The sequence below is a fragment of the Caloenas nicobarica genome, chromosome 1, assembly GCF_036013445.1.
Source record: "Caloenas nicobarica isolate bCalNic1 chromosome 1, bCalNic1.hap1, whole genome shotgun sequence".
In the NCBI taxonomy this organism is placed as follows: Eukaryota; Metazoa; Chordata; class Aves; order Columbiformes; family Columbidae; genus Caloenas; species Caloenas nicobarica.
In genome coordinates, this window is record NC_088245.1 from 31,280,152 (window position 1) to 31,306,714 (window position 26,563).

The window sequence follows — 26,563 nt, forward strand, 5'->3', positions numbered from 1 at the left end:
CATTACACCCCACAACAACATGCTCATGAAATGACCTGTTGACAGAGGTCCTCTCCACCTTAATTCAGACAGCACTGGTTTACTGGTTTCCTCATTTCCTTCTCTCCACTCTGGTTTCCTCGTCAAAGTACTCCGTGTAGTTTAAAAAACAAACAAACCCCAACCACCCCAAAAAAACCCACAAAGCACAAGAAGACGACGCACTTCCCTGAATATTCCTCAGCTTAGTCTCACTTGCATCTGCAAGTCAGGAGATCCTGGGGCAGTATTTGCAAAGGCCAAGCATCAGACCCAAACAATGGGAAGGCTCCAGGGGTCTCTACTAGCATAGGTCTCTACTAGGTCAAGCTTGCACCCCCAAAGCACCCAGACACAATCAGGATTTCTGACAGCACCCCTTGCTACCTGCCTATAGCTAGAGAACGGGTGTCAGGCAGAGCAAAGGTGGGTCAGGCACCTCCCTCGTTCTCCTTATGGATACCTTTCAGAAGTGCATTGGTTTTTGCCAGCCTAGAGAAACACACAACTCGGACTCCAAACAGACCTGCAACACAAGCCAAAATAAATAAAAACCCCAGCCCTTCCCTCCCCCAGAAGAACAAGGACTATATCTATGTTGATACCAGACATACATTCATTCCTCACTGGACTGCCCCAGAAGATCTGCTTGGAAAAAAGGGTCCACCATCTCCAGCTGGTGTCTCAAAGTCTTGGTAGAATACTGCAGCCCTCCCTGGTGTCCTGAGCTCCTCCACAGCACCTTTTAGTGTGACTGCAACCACAGTATGAATGACACAACCAGTAACCTTCATTTCAGTGTTACCGCAGTTCTTAAAACAAATGCTCTTGAATCAAATGCCACTGCTCAATAGGTAATGTTCCCCATGTAAAACATTGTTTTCCACTGTGCTTAAGCTTTGGAGTACACCACTTCAAAGCAGGGGGTTTTGTGTGTTCTTTTTTCTTTTTTTACCAAACTGGAATCAAGGATGAGTCACAGCCTTAACCTGGATTTGATTCAGACTTATGCTAGGACAGACGGTCAGTTGATATCACAACTGCTAAGTGGTCTCTACAAAGCTGGTCTCTGTCCAGCCCCTGAAGGAACAGGTGCCCACACTACAGAAGTCAGCAGCACGGCTGTATGAATCAGTGTTCCAACCACGTCAGCCACCAGAGCAAATGACCTTCCCATACACAGCAGAGTCAAGGTACTCTACACACAGCTTTTGTTCCGAGTCCAACAGGAACTCCTGATGGGATTTTAAAATTTATAAATAATTTAGAAAACCCCACTCCCCTCAGCATAAAAAGATTACACAGATGTCCCATTGTGTCCAACACATTTAGTACTCAAAATTTGGTTTTGCCTTGTTAAGATGGCAGATTTGTTTAGGTTCCTGGGAAGCTGGTTCTGATGAGACATATTAAATCCCAAAACTTTCATACCTTCCACCTGCTAAGGAGTAGACCCAGAAAACAAGAACTTGCAGGCACAGCCTTGCAGTCAACTTTCAAACCAGCACGACAGCATCCTAACTCTGTCTTCAGAATCATCACTTTTCAGTCACAATCCAGGCCAATTAGTGCTAGTCCTACTGCCCTCACACAACTCAGCAGGGTGGTGGGAGCACAGGCTGTGGGCAGAGACCCATCAGTTCTCTAAGCAGAGGCCTTCCGCCTCTCAGAAAAAGGCCCTTTTGCACAGGTCTTGTCATCTGCTTGGTTTACAGGCATAGTGCCTGAACTCCTCACAACTCCCAACATCTCTAAGAAAAACAGACTAGGTAAAATTAAGCCAATTTCTTCCAGCCCCACGTCCTTCTCTCTGCCAAACCTGTCATCCCATTCAGAGAAAATGGAGTGGTCAAAATGTTCCATAAAACACAAGTGCCACACAACCCACTCGAATCTGGCTTCCATCTACATCTTGAAGAACAGAGCTGGGGCAGGGGGGGAGGGAAGAAAAAAAAAAAAGTCACACACAAACAATTTTCACATGTTTAATGTAATGGCACCCTAATTAAGTTTACAGTGCTTTCATCTCCACTAGATACTGTGTTTCAAAAGTATAATGGGAAAAAATAAACATGAAAAAACACTATTATTTTGTAAAGTTTTAGAAACTCAACCATTTGGAGTTGCATATGCATAAATGTGTTTCAAAAAATTGTAAAGAATTGTACTTTTCACTCTCACACAACAAAAAAAAAATATTTTGCTGTGTCTTTTCACAAGATATGAAGATCAAAGATGGCAAACTTCTCAAGTCAGGGGTGTCAGAAGGTTATACCAGGACTTCCGCTGGAGAGCCTGCCATGAAGCAAACACTATAAATAGGCAAAGAATGTGCAAGAGCTCCGAAGAAGTGAGAAACACAACACGTTTTGCAAGCTTGTGTTCTGACAGCCATGGAACTGAAGACTGCTGGCTGAGGAAATCCTGCCTGCCTTTCTTCAGCTAAAGTCTATTCAAAGCATACCCAGACTCTTAGATACCAACAAGCTCTCCTTTGGATTTTACCTTGGATCAACAACCAAAACAAGCAGAAAGGCCACTTAAAAAACCATAGGAATAACAGGAAGTATCCGTTGGGTTTCCGAAGACAAGTAATTAAGAGAACTAACATGGAAGCAGATAAAAATAGACTAGGCAGAGGTCTTTTTAAGGTACTATCAGTTAGAAAACTAGCAACCCTATCATTTTATTATCCTTTTCATACTTTGACTTTAAAGAGTTAAGGAAAACAAGTACACTTAGTACAAATAAAGTTTGGAGCACCCTCAAAGAGGGAAAGCTAACTTAGAAGAAGCCAATGACCCTTGATTTTTACCTAAAAGCTTATCCTGAAAGACAGTGAACTCATACAGTCACTTGGAAAAGACTTTGGTTTTGGGGGTGGCTGTATTTCCTACAACTCACAGTGCTCCTTTTAGCTTTTATTCCTCTTAATTCAAGATTAGGGAATGAAGCCGAGTTCGCAACTGGAAAAGACTACCTTGGGAGAATTCAATGGTTTGGTTCGAGTAGGAACTTTAAATATTCCTTCTCCCACACTTAAGATTTTTTTTTTTAAATGAAGAAAATATTCACAAGACTAAGGCATTAGCATTTTCCCTTTGTATCCTTCTTCTAGAGTTGCCTCTCACCTTTAAGTTCCAGAAGTCATCATCCCTAAAGGACATTCACTAATACTCCCTTATATTAATAAAGGCCATATCCTTCCAAAGTCTTATCAGTGTTAACAATTCTCCTCAAATGCAAACAGAAATGCCCTCTAAAAAAACTTTAAATTTGTGCAAGTAATTCAGAACTTTAAGTTAAAAATATGTTCACTTGGATGCCCATATGATACGAATCAGGCAGATAATTTGATTCATGCACAGGACTGATGGAATATATTAAAGAAAAAAAATGCAGAAATCTGCATGAATTACAACTTTTGGTTGAATCATATCATGATTATAAAGAAGAAACTAAAAATCTCTACTTACACAGAAAAAGGGTGGAAATAACAGAAACACACTCCAGCACTTGTCCTACTATAAGACTATTGCACATTCCGATAATGTTGCACAAATTACTGGCTTTTTATAAAAAGACCATAATATGAGGTATTAGTCTATTAATAAATAAAGAACATGGAAAAGGAAAAGCACTTAATATAATGCAACAATCTACTCCAAGTATTTAGTGAATGAAAACTGAACAAGCAATAATATGTACCCTCGAGGAGAAGATTAAAGTTACTTAGCAAACAGGCAGCTTTCAATATCAATCTGAGAAGCGAAGGGTTAAATCTCTTTTGAGAAAGGCTTTGAGTTCTTAAAACCTATTAGAACACTGCTGTCCAAAACGGTCATTTTGCTCATGCAATTAATCTGAAAGGTAAATTCTTGTCTCACAGTTCTAGAGGGACAGCAGTATGTGGGTGAGAGCAATCTCATTAAGGGGAACCATTTTAATATACTAAACCTGTAGTACTAATTAAACAATAAAACAGAACTTTTGGATTGACATTGGTTAAAATATTCAGGGAGTTTGTTTGTTTGCAAGTTGTTTTTTGTTTTCTTTCTTTTTAGTTTTAAATAGTTTAGACCAGTTATGGATTTCCATGGTGCCGAAACTGATACCCATCGCTACTGCCCTTATTATCAGATTCCAGCACCACAAGGCATTACATTAATATAACAATTGTAATTTTCAGGTTTACTATGCTTATGCTAAGAATTTACCTTTCAAATCACAACACTGAAAAAGTCCTGCTAACAGGTAATAAATCTGTCAACCTAAACAAAATGTATTTTTCATTTAGACCATTCCATAAACACTACAATCTGCAGGCAAGTTTATCTTGTTTAAGTTCACAAGAGCACAGAGGAGTATTTAAGTTCAATAAACTGAACTATGGAAACTACATTGCACGCATGGTAACATAATAAGCATAAAACAAGAGTGTTTTCAGTATGCTCTTCCAAATCCTGTTAGAGAGATATTTGTATTTTGGAAGAAAAAATAAGACCTTGTGTGCACACAATCTTGCACGAATATCCCTTAAATAAGTCAAGGGTAACTCAAATCCTAAAACCTTTTCAGGCCACTGAAAGGCCATCTGGAAGTAAAAGTAATTCCTACATCACTCTCTCAGGTGAAGTACAATCTTAACATATTCCTTCTTGTTATTTTCCAACTTTTAAAAGTTTGCAATGCTGGACAGAGTAACAAAGACCCAGGTTAAGTCATATTTCTGCTGCTATTTTGTGTGAATTACCTAATTTGCCCAATAAGTCTGTATCCAGTAAAAACAGCAAGTGAAAACTTTGAAAGACGTGATAAAAGCAGCACTTCAAAATTAAAGTATCTCCTCTGTTGCAAACCACACACTGGCAACTCAAACAGTCCTAAATTGGCATATATGAAAAAAATTATATTACATTTCTGAAATTAAAAATACATATCTTGTGCTGAAGTTCAAATTTATAAAGTGTTTACTAAACTGAAATACATATAATTTCTTTCGTCATGACAGTATTTCTCTCCCATTCTAAGTAGTTACTGAGACATCTACTTCCCAAATGCATGTTGTTCCTATTCTAAAGATTAGTTTCATCTGCAATTTCTTTACAGCAGTTAAGTGTTTTTTAGAACAAACAGTTCAAAGATTTTTTTTTTCCATGTTAGCACAAAACCAAGAAAGATTATGAAGATGCTGAAAGAAAAAGAGAGATGAAAAGAAAGGAAATATTACTGTCCGGAACAGTCTGTATATGTGGTAACCATATTTCCTCGTCTCTGAGTGACAGTCCTACAGTGCTTGCTGGATCCATGAAACCTGGCATCAGTTCGCACCGCGTGTCGGTGTGCATTTTCAAAGTCACTAAACGAAAACATTTTTTCCATATTTTCAAACACATCATCAAACAGTCCACCTCCAAAGGAGAACTCTTGGAAAGAACGTCTTTGCCGATTGTGAGCTTCCCGATGACTTCGGAAGTGATTTTCAAAGTGCTTTTTGGACCGTGAGTTCTGACTAAAGAGGTCAAAGTCTTTGAAGAGATCATCAAAGTTGAAATTAAATGACTGATGGAACGGGCTTCCATTATTTCCTTGTCCTCCGTGACGGCCAAGCTGATCATACTCTCTTCGTTTATTCTCATCTGATAATGTTTCATATGCTATTTCCATTTTAAAAAAAAAAGTTTAAAAAGTTTATTTACATTCTCATTTAAAAAAAAAAAGAAAAAGGGGAAAAAAAATATAAAACCATACACAAAGAACAGCAGCTTTCTCCCAGTCTCTCAACGGGAAAAATTTCAAGCAAGACTTCCATTCAACATGCAAGACCAATCAAGCTCAACATTTAACATTTTCCAATCCAGATCAAGCTGTTGCATAATAAATACTTATTTATAATAATAAATATAGCTATACTATGAAGATAGATTATATTCTCAAAATTTTAAATTCACAAAACACAACAGTTTAACTAGCAATAAAGGTTAGTGTTTATATTTGAAAGAAAATAGCAATGACATATGGCAATCAGAAAGACTGTGAAAGAGAGAGGATGAATTAGGAGCTCTACTTAACAAAATTAACTGTCTGCTACATTCCTATCACAGAAACATAGTGCAATGTCTGCAAAACTACTTGCCAGCCAGCAAGTTCTAGCTACACCACAGTTACAACTAAGCGACAAGAAAAACATCAAAGAGATAAAATAAAGGGAATTAATTTCCTCTATGTCCAAATTCTTGATTTTTCAGAAGTTCAACAATAAGTCTAGATTTTGTGTTTGGATATACTTGAAATGGAATTAGGTTTCAATCTGCTCTTTGGTCCAGAACTACAGCTACAGGTGTTCCAAGGCAGAAACTTGGACAGATAATATACCCATTCTGATAAAATTAAGTATTTTAAATGCTTCCATTTTCTTATTTTTGAAAAGCTTGCAATTATTCTATATACTTCAACACTCCTGTAATAGGAGCTAACAACTGCAGTACATATCTAACAAGACTGTCCCTCCCTTTCACTTAAGTGGGAACACCTTATTTTTTTCAGCAAGCCTTTTGCTATTCTCAATTATTTGCTTCCACCACTATATTTTATCACAAAACTCTTATGAATGGTTTATTATCACAGCATAATTCAGGTCATAAGTGACCGCAGAAGGTCTCTACTCTAAACTCCTACTTGAGGTAGGGTCAGTTACGAGATCAGACTAGGTTACTCAGGGTTTATCTACTAATTACTGAAAAATCTCCAAGGTTGGAGACTGGACAACCTCTCTAAGCAACCTGTTCCAACATTGGCCTGTCCTCAAGGTGAAAAAGTTTTTTCCTTATAACCTCTTTCACCTGTTGTTTCTTGTACTCCCACATAAACTACTGAAGCACCTTGCTACAGGGGGGGTGGGTATAATCTTGTCATAGTTACTGGGAGGTTGCTGTTAGGTCACCCTGAAGCCTTAGTAATCCAGAGTTGGATCTTACTAGACAGATCAAAAAATAAGAATTAATGTCCTAGGGCTCAAGTTGTCCTGCTGCCAAGTAAGAGCAAGAGGCATAAGCCAAAAAGCCTAATAAGCAGGAATGCATAAACTGTAAATGGCTTGCTGATGTGCAAGGACACAGAAACAAGTCAGATATTGATACTGGACATTTGACATCACAGAGGTAGAATTAAGAAAAAAAATATTTTTACCTCTTATTCAGTAAAAACAGAGTATACTTAAGTTACCACATTTGCTCACAAATATATAAGCCATGTGTCAAATTTTTAAGACTTAGGTTAGCATATATTACCTTCAGCAATTTCTCTAAATTTTGCTTCTGCACCAGGACTCTTATTTTTGTCTGGGTGGTATTTCATAGCCAGCTTGTGAAATGCCTTCTTGATCTGGCGGTCAGATGCATTCTTTGGAACTCCTAAGATATCATAATAGCTCTCTGTAGCCAGTATTAATTCTATTATCATTAAAATGCAGAGAGCAAATGTGAAGACAGATTGTGTAGTTGCCATTTCTCTAGCTCCTAGAAAGAAAAAGAAATATATTTGAACAACTTATTTCAGGTTCTACAACTTAAGGTACAACTATGAGCTAGAAGAGGAAGACCTGTATGTTTCAAGAGTCACTCAGTGACAGACATGTAAGCATGTTTTTTCACAAGTGTCAAACTCCATTCCCCTAGTTTCATAATCACAGAATATGTAAATGAAAATACTACAAATTCACATTTCATATACATCACAAACATGCTTTGGTGTTCATCTATTTCACCTATCCTTAAATACACATTTCCCACAGAGCTGTTGAAGTAAATACACAATACATTTCACTGTATCAAACAGTTCGAGCTGGCATAGCTGAACTAGCTTTAAACTAATCCTTGAGTTCTAGGACCATAAACACAGCAGCTCTAAATTAAGCACAGGTTGCAAAACCCACTCAGTACTGGAAGACCAATTCACTGATAAGCTCGTGCAATAGTAAGAGCCTGAAAACACAACTGGCCTAGAGACTGACTGAGGCACAGGAAGACAAGACTGTTAGACACTCATGCTCAGCTTCAGAAGGTCATTTAGCTGACCTAAGGTGAACATGATCAAGACTAAAACAGTCATTTAAAGGACAGAGTTCAGTCTAGTAGGACACATTTTCCTTTACAATGGGCTGGGCTTAGCTTACTTTCATATTAGATTGTACTCTAAATAAAAACACCTACCATATCTTTCATATCAAAACATTCAACTGATAAATATCACTTCATAAGGGTCTGCATCTGAAACTCTCAGTGTTTGAAATGAACTCAAAAAAGAAGTCTTCATATAAGACAAGCAGTTTCAACAATAATTAAAGGCTGTAACTTTTTTTCAGCAACATGTATATCAAAAAGTTACATTTTAAAACAAACTGATGCTAGAACTTATGGAAAAAGCTGTAGCATAAATAAGCCATAAGAAAAAATCAGTTCCATGTAGCCACATGTTCTTTCATAATTTTTATGAAGGAGAAAGCGAGCTCTTCCTACTAGAAGGAGAGATCGAATGATTTTCCAAGGCCTGTGCATATTATATTAAAACCACAAAATATAGAAACATGAATGTTCAAAGACAGAACGCTGGCTGTCACCTAACCAGCAGGATATACAACAAAGCCTTGAACATGCCCGAAGTAACACATTCCCCTCATCGGATTACACTGATTTGAGTATACCATAAGCACAACTCAAGGAGATGAATGGCAGAAGTTTCCTGAAAGTTGAATAAACTAACCTTGCAGTGTGAGTACCATTAAAGTTAGAATACTTTTAGACAGTAGGTGGCCCAAACATTTGTCATGCAGAGTCCAAAAGTCAATTAAGATAATTAAGCCTTTAATAGAAAGTCTATATGCACTAAAGAAAATTAATACCCAAGCACCAAAAACTGGAAAAAAAAAAAATTCTAATACTCAAGTTGGAGGACTACTATGAATGTTGTGAGGCAAGAGCAAAAGCCTCGTAAGATTAATGTGTCCCTGCCCTCTTAAGCATTTATTTGGCTAGCAGCCTGCATGATATCAAGTGTTAGGGCGCAGCAGTTGAAACAAATTGTATTTTGATCGGTGTACTTAGATACCAAATGGACAGTTCTTTTTAGTATTCTTTGTGCATGATACCAGACATACGTTTAGTACAAGCCTTTCCAAAGCTTTTCTACATATCTTTCTCTCACCAGTTCACTGACATGAACCTTTGCCACTTGGGGACTAAGAACTACACACATGTACATTGTTCCACACTTTAGTACAGATTCATGTCTTCATCTCACATACGAAATTGTTTTTATTTTACTTCATTTCCTTGTACCTGCATTTTGCTTATATAATCACCTGCTGCATTCTCTTGAGGCTAACCTCCTCGCTTCTACTATTAACACTGAAAAGAGCTAAAAAGACCAGTTAACGCCCTTCATTAAGAGTCAAACCCTCTTTTATAATTCCCGAGTTCATTAGAGCCTGAAAACATCAAGTTACTCCCTTAAAGGCTTCTGCTCCGCCTAACCTTTTCAACTTCACTTTTTCTTGATAATGAATTACACTTAAGTTTTCCTTTTTCTACATTTTTATACTAGGATTTCTTTAATGTGGTTCTATGCTATACCTCCCCTAGGTTTATCTGGATTTCTAAAGCATTTTTTAAAAAGAAAAACAGTACTTAAGTTTCAGTTTTTTTAAATAATGTAGACAGATTTAGTGCTGCCCTTGAACAACTCAATAAAACTCAAATATAAGAATAAAATGAAATGTAAATGAAAATCAAATACAAATGAAACTCCAATATAAGCAGCATTTTAAACTTAAGGTTATCACAAAGACATAGTAAGTCTTATATTTAGACACTATAATCAATTACAGAATTCGCTTTTTAGAAAATACCTATTTTATATGCTGTCAGCATCTCAGTGCTGCTATTGTTAACTAAGATGTTAAATGCTCAACCTCCACCCTGTCATCCCTAACTAGTTTTCACAATCACTTTCAAAATAAAGTCTCTTTTAAGTACTTATTCTGCTTATGTCTCTTTTCCGTCAGTTTCGGAATCAAAAAGGGGCAGATAAGTTTCACTTTCCCAGCTAAACGCGGTAGTTACTTAAAACACATTCCGGAACTCATTACGGTCTGTATACTCCCTGACATTAAGCTCATGCCACAAAACAGTCCCTCCTAACAATTATGGAAAACTACATTTTATTTAGGTACATGTAGCAATAAAGTTAAAAGATTTTATTAACACAGTTTAATTATTTAAGTCTGTTGGATAAGTAGCTACAGATCTGAACTACTATTAATCTTGGTATAAGTAGTATAATGTCTCATATTTATCAGAAGTATTATAGAGATAATAACACTCAATCAGCTTTTTATTCAGTTTATCAACATTTATCAATAGCTGCAAGATGAAATTATGTTTAAGGATGATGTACCTGCAATAAAATGTCACATATAGAACATAAGGAGCTACTTCCATCTTGCAAATACACTATTCCATCCCTGTTTGAAAGTAATTAGCAAAGATCTTAGGTACACGCTTACAGTCACAAAGTCTCACATACTAAGCAAATCCACAGCATCACTAGTGCTCTGATTACATGAATTGCAATGCACCATCCAGTGGAATTCTGTTGTCACATAATTAAGTTTTGGAAACTATTTATTAGTAGTAAGAAAGTTACCGAAGTTTTCCATTGGTTCTCATATCGCGACTAACCCAATGAGTAAGCAAGTCTCCTAACCCACAACGAGCCACAGAAAAGTCCGTCAAACTGCAGGGCTTGTACTTTGCTTGGCCTCTGCTATACTGACCAGAAAGCAAATACAGAAGGCTCCTGAATTTTGCTCTGGAGAACAGAGAAAAGAGACAGAGCTTCCCCCGGCACCATCGTCCCTACCAGACCCCAAAGACCCTCGCTACAGCCGTACCACAGCGCAAGGCCGGGCCAGAGCTTGGAAGATGATACCAGCCACACTAAGTGACGCTGTCCCACCTACAAGTCGGCCAGGCTTGGGAACACCACAGCAGATGGGCCTAATGAGGAACGAGAGCCCAAAGGGCAAATAAATCCACCAGACTGACTCCCAGCGCCCACCTTTTCCCAGTCCTCCCCTTCCCCAGCCACCCGAGCGCCCCCTAACCTCTCCGGCCCCTCCGCGTCCGCCTTCCCTCCAGCTACCTCAACACCCTTCCGCCTTCCCCAAGCCCTTCTCCAGCAGCCCAAGCCCTTCGCTGCCACCCTCTCCCCGCCGAGGGCAGGCCCGGTCCCGCAGGCCCGGTCCCGCCGCCCCGCTCACCTCAGCCCCGCTCACCTCAGCCCCGCTCACCTCAGCCCCGCTCGCCGCCGCCAGCCCCGCGGCCGCTGCCCCTCAGCGCCCCGCGCGCCGCTCCCGCCCAACCGCCGCCAGCGCTAGCGCCGACCCTCCCTCCCAGCGCCGCAACCGCGATTCCTACACGAAGCGCTGCGCCATTGGCCGCCCGGCCCCACGTGACGCCGCGCACGCGGACGGCCCTGCTGCAGCTGCCGCCGCTGGGCGGGGCGGAGGGAGAGGGAGGGGCCGTTGTCCCCGTGACTCCCGCCCCCCCCCGCGCCCCCGCCGCCGCGTGGATGGTTCCGGGCCGCGCCCGGGCCGCGCCGCCATGCCGCGGTACTGCGCCGCGTCCTGCTGCAAGAACCGGGGCGGCCAGACCGCCAGGGACCAGCGCAAACTGAGCTTCTACCCGTGAGTGGCTGGGGAGGGGGGTAGGGCCTGCGCGAGGGCTGGCCACAGGCATGGCGAACGCCAGAGCGGCCCACCCCGAGTGAGGCGAGGCCCACAGCGGCCCCTCAGGAGCCGGGTGGGGCGGTAAATGGCCGAGAAGCTCACTGCAGGGGCTGGGAGCCGCCTCTGAGCCTTGCCTGGTCCCGAGCGAAGGGAGGGAAAGAAGGCTTTCATTTCCAGGCGGGGGTAGGGGGAGAGAGAAGGGAAAAAGGGTCGGCGGGTTGAGTATTTATTGACCTCCCCGCGAAGTGGGGACAGCAGCTCCTGAATAGGCGCAGAGGACTCTTGAAGGGAAAGCCAAAGAGATTCGTCTAAAAAATAGCATTCGTGCTTGTAACCACGAGGCTGTTCAGCTGTCAGTGGCACCGGTTACCCCGTTTTTCCGAGGCGTGGCCGCCTTTGTGGAAGAGGCAGGCTGAGTGGAGGCATTGGCTTCGCAGTGAAGGAGCTGAATGTCCTGGATCTGTCAGCCTGCGAGCTAAGTGGAGGGCCTAACAGAGTAGAAAGGTAAACATGTATCGGTTCTTTAAAATTAAATATTGCCACTGGAATTATTATCTTGCTTACACTGCAAACAAAGGCATTCCTGGTTTGTTTGGAGGCAGCTGAGCTAGCTGGAAGCTAACTGGCTTGCGTGCCAAAAAAAACAGTTTATGGTGGATGCATAGTACTATTCAGCCACCTGACTGATTACTCACCATCCCAGGCCCGCAGCAACCTCTGTACTGTTGTGGTTACGTGGCTATACATTCCCAGAATGGTGAGTCTAAAACAGCGTTTCTCAACCCTGAGAGGAGCACAGTGCAAGTGACTAAATATTAATGGTTTTTTGTGGAATAAAACTGATAAGCATTTGTGAACAGAAGTAATTTTGTAGCCTTTAGGAAAAAGTTGAAGAATAAATGTCACAACTAGCCTCAAAATCTGTTTTGGTAAAACTTATACCTTAAGGTAAGTTGTCAGTTTGTTTCAGTTGCTGAGTAGTCGTCGTAATTCCAAGATCCGGAAGGCTAGGTAGGGAGACCCACAGAAAGACTGCTTTGAAAGGGATTTTAGTTTAGATTGAAGGAAAGCTCCTTTTCCTGGCATGCCTCTTAATATGTGATTCATCATAAAACAATCATGAAAATGAGGGTAAATAAGTTATTTATATTGCTTTAGAGAATTTAAGTGCCACATGGATGATCAAAACAAGTTTGAGTGCCAATACATATTTATATTCAAATGTATGGCATCAGTATAAAGATGATTGCAAAAACACAGCTGTTTTATCTAGCCATTTTATTTTGCTGCATTTTGAGTATCATGGTCCTGTAGAAGGGGTGCTGAGATTTGATTTGAAGAGATCTTTAGCCCTACATTAGTAACTACTACTGATGTGAACTGCCAGTTTTATTCCCTTGCCTGTAAGCACCCCAAATAAGTCCTCTGCTGCTCTGTGGGTTTGGGTCTGAGCCCCTTCTGAACTTCATAACTATGACCTAATCTCAGCTGGCTGAACTGCCTGCCTTTGTTTTATTTCTTCATCTCTCTGACTTGTGCAGCAGTGGCAGCTCCTGAATAAATTCTGTCTAATTCCTCTTTCCATTTTCCTCTTTTTTTTGTGTCTCATTTACACCAGAGAACAGATTCTGTTGATGAGTAAGGGGGTACTGAAGCAGGAGTAGGTTTTAGCAAAGTTGCCTTTACAATAAAACAATAAATTTTTATATCAAACATTGCCTCTCACTACAGATTTAGTTTCCCATCCCAGGCAGTGTCATGGTTTAAGCCCGGCTGCTTGCCCACCCTTCCCTGGTGAGATGGGGGAGAGAATTGGAAGAGTAAAAGTGAGAAAACTCATAGGCTGAGATAAAGACATAATAGGTAAAGCAAAAGCTGTGCACACAAGCAGAGCAAAACAAGAAATTCATTCGCTGCTTCCCATGGGCAGGCAGGTGTTCAGCCATCTCCTGGACAGCAGGGCTCCATCATGTGTAATGGTTATTTGGGAAGACAAACGCTATCACTCCAAACATCCCCCCCATCCTTCCTCTTCTCCCAAAATATATACTGAGCGTGATGTCATGTGATATGGAATATCCCTTTGGTCAGCTGGGGTCAGGTGTCGTGGCTGTGTCCTCTCCCAAATTGTTGTGCGCCCCCAGCCTCCTCACTGCTGGGGTGGTGTGAGAAGCAGAAAAGGCCTTGACTCTGTGTGAGCACTGCTCAACAATAACAAAACCATCCCTGTGTTATCAACACTGTTTTCAGCACAAATCCAAAACATAGCCCCATAGTATGAGGAAAATTAACGCTATCCCAGCCAACACCAGCACAAGCAGGCTGACTGTGGGGAAGGTGGTGAGTGCTGTGTTGCAAAAGTACTGGCAATGGAAGCAAATGCTCTCACACCCTTCTCAGAGAGTGTGATTGGTGACATGACCTTCAGTTGAAAGACGCCATCCTCTTATTGAGAGTCTTCTTTGGACCTATGTAGTAACCTCCCAGGCTGAGCTCTGCTGCTTGTAGGGCATGCTGTATAATATATGTAATGCTGCTATTGGGTGTACACAATCTGAGTAGGCAGGATTTGAAAAGGCTGAACCTCTACTCTGTCCTTGAGAGGTTATTGTGTTTGTGCTAGCATTATTCCTTGCATTCCTGCAGACACTCAGAGCCAGATGGACCAAAACCTTGCTCCGTTTCCTTGGTAACATCAAAACTTAAATGGCAACAAATTCAAAATGTTGGGGAAGGGGGGGAGACATGGACATTTACCCTGTGAATCTCAGGTATCTTGCTCTGAAAATTAGCTAAGTTTGCAGTTTTGGAACACGGTGGGCCTGCGTAAACGAGTCATTGCTATGTGCGGCTTTTGGAGGAAACATGCAGCTTCAGGGGTTTGAGGGTGGGATCTAGGGTTTGCCAAGAAGTAGCCCAGCTGAGTGGTGCCTTTTGTAGCTTTTGGGTGACACCAGGCACTCCAGGTTCTCTCCCCAGCTTCTGTTGTGTGTGAATACCTCACTGCAGAACCAAAATTTTGTGCATTTAAGTTCCATTAACAGATGGTATTATAATAAACATTATCAAAAGAACTGATTGTTAATTTAAAGGAAAAAAGAGCTGAGGGAAGAGAAATGGAGTTAGGACTGCTCCATTTCTATTTATGGAGCAAAATTGTGTCTTGTAAATTGTGGGCACTTGCTCATGTGTGGATGTTTCTGTTGTCCATCATACTACCAACAGCTGATAGTTTTTATGTCCTACAGTTATGACCAGGTCAGGTTTAATGACCACATGAATCTCTTTCTTACAGTTTCAAGTACCCCAAAGCAGATTATTTTTTTATTATTATTATTGTTCATGTTTCTAAGGAATATTGTTTTCTTAACTGTAGTAATTTAACGGTGCTCAGAATTCAAATTACAGTTTATGTATCATATGTGGTTATATGCTAGAGTCGAAGGAAACTTGATATGCACTACAGAAATCTGCAAGCACAGTTCAAATACCCCGATACCTGTCTGGTAAGAGATGAGAGCCAAGAGTGGTCTGAATGTTCATGTTGCCATTACCATAACTGCTTGACTGTACATGCATCATAATGGGCCTTTAATTTCCCTTTAATTTGTGTATCATGATTCATTAAGTAAACTATGTATCTTTGACCACTTTCTTTTAATTTAGTTCTCTTTCCCATGTAATTTTTCTGGCCATTTGCACATATTTTCAAAATTGACTGAATTTTTTTCTATGAACATGTACACTCTTCATTTTCCTTTTCAAGTAGGTTAGATGGTTCAAAAGCTAGTTACAGTTTACATAATATTGTGTGGGCTCTCAATGTTGTAAGAAAGCTTAATTGCTGAAACACAAAATATAGAAGTGCTTTGCATTTGTGTGTATTTGCTTTTTGAACAGAATTTAAATCCTGCACTGGCAATATTCACTTTTCCAAGTTATCAGATAATCCAAAGTATGGCATAAATTAAGAGGTACTCTGTTAAGCAAAAATAGTAGCAAAAAGTTTTGTTACTGATTGTTTCTGGTAAGACAAAAAGCTCCATAAATACTATTTCTGAATTGAAGACCGGACCTAACTTTTTAAAATGAAGTCAGAGTATTTTGTCTGAGTTCAGCAGAACTACTTTCGTAGCAGGTGTTGCAGGATAAAGCCTTTTAAAACATCTTGGCAACAAGTTCTGAAATGCTTGGCTATCAGAAGTAAACAGAAATTATGCTGCTGAACTCTGGCGCAAATATCCAACTAGAAATAATTTTTATAGTTATTGGATTAATGTGTAAGTAACATCCTGATTAGCATTTCATACTTAATTTTTAAAAATGAATATTTTAATCTTTTTGTAAGGCAAGACTACCTTGTAAGGAGCAATGAGATATTGTTTATTTGAAAAGAAGAAAGAGAAAATATTATGCTTTGTTTTTTTGTTTTTGTTTGTTTGTTTGTTTTTTCAACTGCTTTGAAAAAGATTTCCGCTTCACGATAAAGAGAGACTTGAGAAATGGCTGCGAAATATGAAACGAGATGCATGGACTCCAAGTAAGCACCAGCTTCTGTGCAGTGATCATTTTACCCCCGATTCCCTTGATGTGCGATGGGGTATACGGTACTTGAAGCATACTGCTGTACCAACAATTTTCTCTTCCCCAGGTGATGAGGTAATGTATTTCTATCTTTTGTTTTGTACAAAGCTAACCAACTATTTATGTAATACATATGTTCTAATTATCTGCAATATATTTGTATTTTATTTTTAAAATAGAATTCCAGTCCATCAAAATGTTTTATCAGCAGGACTGACACAAAACGAGTATGTGATTAAGTAGCGTAAAGGAAGAACAACTTCCCATACTTTGACTGGCGGTTCAATATCTTTTTTTTTACTGGAAATTATGGAAGCATAGGTAATTTCCCATAGGAAAATGAATTTCCTGTGAGAATATTGTGATTCTAAATATTTTTCCTGTGCAATTACTCTTAATTAATATTTTAATGTTCTTTTAAGGTCTTATATTAACTGCACATGAATACTGGCTTTGGAATGTATTAGTTTCAAACTACACATTTTTCTTTCCTGTCCCTAACCTCTCTAACATCTAAGAACTCAGGAGAGCAGGCTACTAAATATATCCCACAAAGACTATTCCATCTTGTCTTTTACAGAGTTGTACTATTGATTACACAAAAATACTGTGCTGCCCAAGCACCTAATCTTGATCAAAGCTATGCTAATTCTTTTCTGGCACATAACTGTCTTCCTCTGGATCATCATGTTGGAGGTGGGAGAAGTGTAAGGACTGGAGTTAAGGCTAAATTGCTGAAACTGACGTGAAGTCAATTAGTTTTACAAAACAATTCATTTTTAGTCCTTCATTTCTCTGTCTTTTTTGATAGCTGCAAGTGTTGTAATGCACCGCTTTTGACTAGGTAGAGTGAAAAGCAATCTTGATAAATCTCTCAAATATAGAAATACAAAATTTTCCTATTTATGGCAGTAGTGATTTAGCAATAAATATCTTTCCTTCCAGCCCTCCCACCCAGCTTCAATGTATCCTTCACTTCCTTGTGCTGTTACTGCAACAGGGAGCACTATCTTTAGAGCTGGACTTGACTGCCCTGTGTTTCTGTGCAATTACAGATAAACTATGTTACTTCCTGCCAAAGAAAAGTCAGCTCTTCCCCTTTTCTTCATTCTCTTTTGTTTCCCATGTGACCATAGACCAGTCATAGTATACCTACAAAGATGGGCAGGTAACAAAGATAACAAAATTTTATGCAGTGGTGTTGCCAAGAACATACCAATGGCTTCTTGAAATTATTTTTGCCTCAGCAACATATGTATCTGGGAGCAGATAAATAGATTTATCCAGTTTGGAAAAAGAATATTCTGTGCTTCCTTTCAATGTATCCATCACTTCCCTGCTATCAAAAGAAGAGAGATGCCAGTTCTTTACATCTGTGATACCATGAACTTGCTTTCTTGGGGCCTCACTTCTCTCTCTGACATTATTTTTTCAGTCTCATGCTTCTGACTTCACTTTTCTAAACATAAAGACGTGCCCTGTCCATGACCACCTCAGCAAGTCAACAATATCTGTTGCCTTGGCCATCGGGTCTATAGTTGCCCCAAACCTGAATTTTCTACGTAGACTGAATATTCACAAAGACATGGGTAAGGGCTCTCCTTATTCTGGGGGAGAATCCCTTGTTAGTGTGTTCCTGAGTTAATGTAGAGGAACAAGAAGACACGGTCCCCAGCTGCCATTCAACAGTTGTCTATAAACCCTTGGTTTGGAAAATGGAGAGCAAAGAGTTGCAATATTTGTGTATTGTTCACCACCACCTTGCTTTATGTATTACGGAGGAAGTGAAGGATATCTTCCCAGAAATGCTTCATGGTTCTTTAGGAAACATTTTAAATTATTTCTTCTTCTAAATAAAGAATGTTCCTGTCCTCAAGAGCAGTGTTAGTTGCCTGCATTTCAATGTCAGGAACCATTCTACATTAGTTGGCAAGGATTTTTCTCTTGAAGACTGTAACAAGAGTGCGAGAGCAGGGACCGATGGACAGGAAAACTTACCAATGAAAGTAAAGATCTTTCTTTAAGCAGCTCTATCCTGAGAGGTGTTTTGATGCCTTTGCTTCAGCTTTAATGGCAGTTCTGATGGGCAAGGATTTGGGGGACATTTCCCTGATGTATTTCATAAGAGATCTGTCTAGTTAAAAGACTTTGTCTGAGAAGGCTTTTTTCAGCTGCTGGCAGAACAGAGAAAGGAAAGTACTTCATTCTCTCAAAATCCCTGAGATTGATGTGATCTTAAGTATCAGCTTTGAAAATATAAAGGTAACCAAATGAATATTATTTTTGTATACATTTTTCAGTCATTTTAAGACTGAAGTTTCATATAAAATTGGATTACAAAGCTTAGTTTATTTAGGATACTTCAGACTATATACGCACTTTAATGAACATTCACTTTGAAATTATCTTTTATCAAAAACATCATAAACTGATTTTTCAACCTGTCCTTTCTGGTTTTGCTTTTTAGTTCACAGGCCTAACACGAGTACAAGTTCTACAGATTGTTCTTTTCATAATCAAGCCTACTAGAAAAAAATAAGACACTATTGGCGTATTTTTGTTTTACTGACTGACATACCAAAAAGCTTGTTTGGATACTGATCTTAAATCGGATCATGTGGTGATGTAGTTTATGTGGAGGAGGGGAAAAGAAGGTGGCTAAATAAAGATAAGCTTCGAATTGTCCCTTTTTCAGTAACAACTTCTGTTTAAACTCCTATTAAAATTGTATCCATCTGCTAAGATTTCTATCCATACAAAAAAAACGTTGTCGATTTTTATGAATTGCGAAGTTCAGTTATCAGGTTTGAATTCCTTGTCTATAAATCAGCCTGTGTGATTGTGCATGAATATGTTTCATTATTCTGCAAACCTGTGTTCATAATCTTTTGTTGTTGTTGTTAAATTCTGTTCAGGGTAGACTGCATGACTAAAACTTTGCTTTATCTTTCTGAAACAACTTTGTTGCATCTTTAATGCAAAAATCTTATACTGTGTATATTTAATATACATATATTTAATATGTTTCAGGTGGTAGTAGGAAATGCTAGCCACACTTTGTCAGACAGATTTGTGAAGCCACTTCTCTTTAAGTGGTTTTAAAATTATGACTCATAGAAATCTGTAATGTGCCTTAGAGTTTGAAAAAGAAATGTACTATTGTCTTTAGAGCTTTGAAATAGTATTTTAACATTTAGGACCTGAAGCAAAGTTATGGAAGACATGTAGATGAATTTTCAGGTCTCTGGTGTGATTTTTAAAGAGTGCTTGTCTAAATTATTCCTTGTGCATTATCACGCTATAGAATGAGATTTGCCTAATTTTTATGTGTGCTCCTAGTTACAAGCTGTTTGTTTTTGTTTTCTTTTGTTGTTTTTGTTTTTTCTTCCAGGAGAAAGGTTCTTCTCAGAACAAACCACAAGAGACAAAGAGAAAAGACCCAGAAGAAGCAAATACAAATGTACTGTCAGAGAAAGCATCTGTGTCACTTGAACCTTGTACACCAAAGAAAAATCCTGTAATTACAGAAAATGTAGAAGAAAAAGCAGAAGTAGTTTGCTCACCTACATTGAGTGAACCTTTAAAAACTCAAGAACTACTACTTCAAAATGGAGAAGGCTTTCAGGCAGACATTGTCAACCTTGATAATTCCTCTAAGCAACATATACATCCACCCAATCCTGTTTTAATGGCAGCAGCAGTCCAGAGCATGGAAGCTACCAGTGTTCATACTTCTGTAGAGGATCCAGTAGGCTGTACAGCTACAGTCTTGCATTTTACAGACCCTGACTACTTGAATTCATCTCTGAAACTGAAAAATGCTTTAGGTTCAATTACTGACTATGCAATTGAAGATCCCAACTCTCATGTTGTAGGTTGTTCTGTTGAAGTGCAGCCAACAAGTGAAAATGCAGTTTTACTGAGTACAGTCACACAAGCTATTGAACAGTTCAGTGGAAGTGAAGAATCTGTCATTGCTATCATTGTGCCAGCTGAGAGTCCAGAAGAGCCTGAAATAGTAAATAGTTCTTTCCTGCCTATTACACAAGAGTTTCTTGACACAGAGGAGACAGAAACAGATAAATCTATGTATATGCATGCATATGGTAGAAGTGAGGTATTACAAACTGAGCATTCATACTGCAAACAAGACATAGACAGAGATCACCTTTGGCAGAAGATTTCAAAGCTCCACTCTAAGATAACTCTACTTGAAATGCAGGAGAGAAAAACTTTGGGGAGACTCAGGTCCTTGGAAGCTCTTATTGGACAACTGAAGCAAGAAAACCTGCTCTCTGAAGAAAAGCTCAAGATTGTAGAGAACTGCTTTACCACACTTGAAGTGACTATGATACCATAAAGGCCTTCGATGGTTGTTCTAAAATACGTTTTTAGCTTCTTTGTTCTTTTGGACAAATTAACTTTTGTTTCAGTCATGCCGTTTTAAATGTCTAATGCAAATTGTGTGAAGAGCAAATATTCTTAAAAAATGTTACATCAACCACTACCAATGGTAGAATATTTTCTGTAAAACGTGGCTTGCAATTAAGCTTTTAGAGAAAATAAAACCTGGAAATATTTTGTTAGAAAGTTCATGAATTGAATCAATAAAGATAAGTTAAACCTTTTTAAGCTGCTGGCACCTCTGAAACATGCAACAGCTGTATCTGGGGTAGAAGTAGAATGGAAAGAATAACCATGTAGGATGGACAATTATAAAACTGGGGTTTTTTTGGTTTTGTTTTGTTTTTTAAAAGGCATCCCAGTTCTCTTTCAAAAGAGTAATGAGGTGTGTAATAGGCATCGTCCAGTAAGGCAACAATTACTCTGTAATTTTTTCATGTGACATTTGTTCTCCTAGTTCTTTTGTACACTTTGACCTTATTAAAATTGTTTCTGCAATAAAATGTGTTTCATTTAGTTCTAGAAACAAAAATTCTTTAAGATAATGTTACAGCGAACAATCACTTTTTTCTTATCATTCAGCTCAAATAGAAAGAACCATCTTAAAAGTGGTATTTTTGCTAGTTAGTGAAAGGGAAAGCTCTGGCTGTTCAGTGAGTGGTATCTGCTCAGCATTTCTCCTCTTACAGTCTATGGCTGGGTAATGTGCATACCCTTAATAATACACTGAAGAAAACAATGCTTTGCAGAGCAAATTGTTAGTCTAAGTACCAGATTCTGGCTCATTAGTTTTCTGTATCTTACTCTTCAAGAAATAGAATTGCAAAACTAAAAATCCTCTCCCTTGTATTAATTTTATTAAATGTTTCTACTACAGTAGAAAGATACTGACAATTAATTTTGAGGGAAGTTAATTTGCTTAAATATTTTCTGCTTATTCTGTCTACTTGCCACCCTTTAGATCTACAGTTCACTGGACAATCTGGTACAGTGAACTAGTACTAGGTCATCTAGTCTCAAGTGCACATCACACTTGGATTAGATTATCATAACAGGTCCCTTCCAACTGAACTAGTCTATTCTACAGTGATTAAATTATTTGACGGACTTGGATTTATTTTCCTTTATTCAAAAGTATCATACCACCAGTTCAGCCTAGGACTGGAGGAAAATCCTTTCCAGTCTCATTACCTATATTCTCTGTCAGACACATCCTAAACTGTTCTGGAAATTTTTTATAAGGAAATGAGGATCAAGCAACACTAATTACAAAGTTGGTCTCTGTCTCCAACTAGATAAGATGCAAACTAGTCGAATCTCAGAAAAATTTTTGAAATCACAGCATAGCTGCATAGAAGTTGGTCTGCTAAAGCACAGTGCTGTAAGAGGTTAGTCTGTATCAGTAACCACTGTAATGGGCCTGTTTTGTCCTTGTTTACTTCTTTCAGGTTCTAAGTACAGGATATGCTTGGGGAAATTCCTAAAGATAAGGTCAGTTATGATGAATTATTTACCAGGACTCTGACCCCCTCATTTTTTTCCCTCTTATTACAGAGTGCTGTCCTTGTAACAACACGCCCGTTCTGCCTTGTGTGCTCTGAAATCACAAGGGGTGTCCTGTATCCTCTAGAATGATTGCTGCTATGCAGACTCTAATCTTGTGAACTTTGTCCAGGTGGCATCTCTGCACTGCACATTTTGAAATTTTTTATAAAGTAAGAGATCTTTCAAAGATATCTACAAAATGCTGTATGAAATTGCTAAATGGTTTGGCAATTTTAGAAATTTCATGGATGTCATTACAAATGCTCTACTAACAGTATATGTTTTAAGACTGACCACGCATTTCAAAAGTCCACTGTAGTTCTCGAATGGCAAGGAGAGCTCAGACATGGCAAAAGACTTGCAACACTTTAAGCTGTTGTCTCAGCAAAGCTCTGTTCCCAAGGGAAATGGTTTGGTTTTGATTTTTAACATATTTGCATTTCTGATATATTTTTGCCTTTACTAACAGTTCTCAGTATAGAAATTGTGAATTTTATTTGTGGCACAGAATATTTTAAACCTAGGAAGAAAAAATGCTCAATGTTCCCTTTTTTTTTTTTTTTTTTTAATGGAGTTACTTGGGACTGTAACAGAAAAAAGTCAGTAACTCTACAAGCATATCACCAAGTCTACGAATTTCCCAGCTATAGAGAGATTTGAGCCAATGCACCTACAGTGCATAACAGTGCATAACAGACCCTCTGCCTTTATGCACAGCTTTTTGTGCCAGTTAAGTCATTATTAAGGTCTCCAATTAGCTGTTCTCACCCACACCTATTATCTAACTGCTGCCTAAAGTAACTCCTACTCTCTTACCAAACAGGATATTACAGCTATTAAGCAAACATGTCTAATGAGAGATGTTAAATAATATCACAGTTTATTAACTTAGTGTTTTTAAGTAGAGCTTTATAGCTCTAGGTTTACATTTACCAGTTTTCCTTAATTCTGAATTTAACATGTGATTGCTCTCAGTGTGTCAGATCATAGTGTGCCAACCTTGATATAACCAGCTTTTATACTGAGCGTGATGTCATGTGGTATGGAATATCCTTTTGGTCAGTCAGGGTCAGCTGTCCCAGCTGTGTCCCCTCCCAGCTTCTTGTGCACCTGGCACTGGGTGAGAAGCTAAGAAGTCCTTAACTGCTTAGCAACAACTAAAACATGAATGTATCATCAATGTTATTTTCATATTAAATCCAAAACACAGCACTATACCAGCTACTAGGAAGATTAACTCTACCCTGGCCAAAATCAGGACAATATCCGCCACTTATTCTATACCATTTACGTCATGCTACGTCTCACGCTATCTGATACATTCTCATTACCCACCACCTCCCTTCCCATCCGTTGGTGCAATACACAGATATCATTCCCTTGGTCTGTGGACCACCCCTGTGAAATATCTAAAACGTCCACAAAATGTCCATTGAGTTCATTCTGACTCTGGGCTCCATCTGTTACGGTGGTCCCTCAGGACGGAAGAGGTGCTGTGTTGTGTGGAGTTACTGAGCCCCAAAGCCAACTCAGGCGAGTCATTGCTGCACTTGCACGGCTTCTTGTAAGACTTCTCCTCCTTTGGTTTGCAGGGTTCCTGCTATAGTAATTCCTAGAACATGGAACTCAAATCATGGGTTAAAACAATTTAAAGGTATTTCCATTACAGTCTCCACCCCTGGTCCCTTTAGGGCAGGTTATGGGGTTTAACATTGCAAGGAACTCCTCCCCTTGTTCCTAGCCTGGCGAGCAACAGGGAGTTTTCACTATAGTAATTCCCACAATATGCAACTCAAATTAAACTTTTCTCCCAATTTCTCCACCTTCTCTCTCCCAGCCTTGAGCAACGCAGGGGGCAGGGAATGGCAGTTGTGGTCAATTCATCACCCATTGTTTCTGCTGCTCCATTTTCTTCACGGGGAGGACTTCTCACACTCTTCTCCTGCTCCAGTGTGGGGTCTGCCCCACAGGAGACAGTCCTCCATAAACTCCAACATGAGTCCTTCCCACAGGCTTCAGTTCTTCATGCAGTGTGGGCTTCCCACAGGGTCACAGCCTCCTCCAAACATCCAGCTGCTCCAGCATGGAATCCTCCACAAGCTGCAGGTGGTTATCTTCTGCACTGTGGACTTCCATGGGCTGCAGGAGGACAGCCAACCTCACCATGGTCTGCACCACAGGCTGCAGGGGAACCTCTGCTCCAGCACCTGGAGCACCTCCTGCCCCTTCTTCATCACTGACCTTGGTACCTGTTGTTTTGAGTTCACACTGGAGTTGCAGCCTGTCCAGTACATCAGCGCTGGAACAGCAGCAATGCCCTGGGCTTCTGCCAGCCCAGGCACCCACTGCTGTTATCAAAATGTTCACAGGCACAGCAGAGTAAGATGATAAGCAGTATAGCAAGCAGCCCAAGCAAGAAGGAGCCACTAATGAGCACAAGAATAACTTAAAGTAAGGCAAGCAAGCCTCATGGCAAGCACAGGAGCCTGCAAATTAATAGCTAAATGGCAATAACAGCTATAAATCCAATCTAGCACATTCTAATCAAATCTGTTATTTCAAACCCTTTGAGCCCCGTGCTGGGCACCAAAAAAGGACTGTTGTGGTTTAACCCAGCCAGCAACTAGGCCCCACACAGCCACTCATTCCCCTCAGTGGAAATGGGGAGAGAATCAGAAGAGTAAAAGTGAGAAAAACCTTTGGTTGAGATAGAGACAGTTTAACAGGTAAAGCAAAAGCCGCGCACACAAGCAAAGCAAACCAACAAATTTGTTCACTACTTCCCACGGGCAGGCAGGTGTTCAGCAACCACCAGGACAGCAGGGCTCCATCACACATAATGGTTACTTGGGAAGACAAACACCATCACTCTTGAAAAAAAAAACAACCCAGAGATTGCCTGAAAACAAGATGATTTTATATATAGCCTTTCTCAGGACTAGTTTGTAGCATTGAAGAGGTTGAAACTCCACAAAGCAGTTTGAAGGTAGACCAGAATCAATGTTGGTTTTTGTAGGTGACTCTTGCAAATTGATTCCACCAAAATATTTTGGGCAGAGACCTTTTGTATTAATTTTGGAATATTTAGTACTGTGGCTGGCTATTGTTTCTTACAGGAAAATACAACTAGGTGCTTCGGATCAATGATATGCTGACACTGAATTACGCAGGCTAATCATTAAGAGGAAGGAGAAATACCTTGTTGGAAACTGCCACGTGTCACTGAATTAGATGCTACAGGTACGTGTTGTTTTCAGTGTTTCCTAATCATAAAGCTGTACAGCCTTTGCACACAATTTTATTTCACTAAACTTTACGGACTCTCAAAGGTGCTATATGATTCCCTGAGATCAAATGGACACTGCTTTTGTGTGACTGCAGCCCAGCATCAAAGTAGTATGCTACATCATCATTCCTTCTGTAATGTATCAGGCTTATCTTCATCCAAGTAAAATGTTCTTGTCTTTTCAATAATTTTGCATTTACGTCAACATTTTTTTAAACTTTTGACTGTCTGTTTCCACCGATGTAATTAATTACTTCAACATTTTACAGATTTAACAGATATGGGCTGTTTTCTTAATTCACCTCTTGAAAGGTTAAGCTGTATTTCTTTTCCACTGTCCACTGGCTACTGCAGGAATTTGGCACTTGACTTTCTCCTAGATCTTCATTTAAATTCCACCAATTTTATTAAACTTATCTACAAGCAGTGTAGTTGCATCTGGAATAAACTGGTACCCATTTTCCCTGGTTTTCCATTGTCTTTACAAGGTGGAGTGTGACATTTTATTTAACTCATCCTGAATGCAGTGCCAGCTACAGGGGATTTTTTTTCTTTCTCTCAGACTAAGAAGCCTTTGGGACTTCTGTACTTTCTTGCATCCATGATACAAATACTGATTGCACTCATGCATTCTTCACAAGCGTTCATCAGAAGTCTGTCTAGATGTCTCATTAGATGTCTTGATATCTTTTTACTCTACCGTAGTGATGTTGTAATTATTCATCCCTTCCACTTATATCCTCTCCTACTCTGAGACTTGGCTCCTACATTAGAAAAACCAGCAGCAGATGTGGGCTCACTCAAAATGCCATCTTTGTTTATGATTCATTTTTTATGTCGTCTTCTGTTTTGCCCAAGCTAGTCTATGAGGAGGGATGCTCTGGGCTCGTGTTGAGGGGTCCAGCTGTGCCAGCCGCAGCCACGGGGCAGTCACCCGCTCC

General features: G+C 39.7%; 2 protein-coding genes across 5 annotated transcripts; one reads left to right on the forward strand and one right to left on the reverse strand.

Annotated features, from left to right (window-relative positions):
• Positions 1 to 606: 606 nt before the first annotated feature.
• DNAJB9 (DnaJ heat shock protein family (Hsp40) member B9) lies at positions 607 to 11,444 on the reverse strand. 3 transcript variants are annotated; one of them, XM_065626771.1, is made up of 3 exons: positions 11,366 to 11,444; positions 7,308 to 7,535; positions 607 to 5,675 (listed from the first exon to the last, which is right to left on the reverse strand). In XM_065626771.1, exons 2-3 carry the CDS (start codon positions 7,522 to 7,524, stop codon positions 5,245 to 5,247), a joined length of 648 nt encoding a protein of 215 aa, XP_065482843.1. In that variant the 5' UTR covers positions 7,525 to 7,535; positions 11,366 to 11,444; the 3' UTR covers positions 607 to 5,244. The 3 variants fall into 3 exon arrangements, with proteins under 3 accessions (XP_065482843.1, XP_065482842.1, XP_065482844.1); XM_065626770.1 differs by lacking the exon at positions 11,366 to 11,444 and adding an exon at positions 10,720 to 10,774; XM_065626772.1 differs by lacking the exon at positions 11,366 to 11,444 and adding an exon at positions 10,471 to 10,507.
• Positions 11,445 to 11,611: 167 nt separating this feature from the next.
• THAP5 (THAP domain containing 5) lies at positions 11,612 to 21,261 on the forward strand. Of its 2 annotated transcripts, XM_065643809.1 has the most exons (4): positions 11,692 to 11,761; positions 12,154 to 12,307; positions 16,273 to 16,462; positions 19,779 to 21,261. In XM_065643809.1, the coding sequence occupies exons 3-4, from the start codon at positions 16,319 to 16,321 to the stop codon at positions 20,745 to 20,747; spliced, it is 1,113 nt and encodes a 370-aa protein (XP_065499881.1). In that variant the 5' UTR covers positions 11,692 to 11,761; positions 12,154 to 12,307; positions 16,273 to 16,318; the 3' UTR covers positions 20,748 to 21,261. The 2 variants fall into 2 exon arrangements, with proteins under 2 accessions (XP_065499873.1, XP_065499881.1); XM_065643801.1 differs by lacking the exon at positions 12,154 to 12,307 and having other exon boundaries at positions 11,612 to 11,761.
• The last annotated feature ends 5,302 nt before the right edge of the window (positions 21,262 to 26,563 follow it).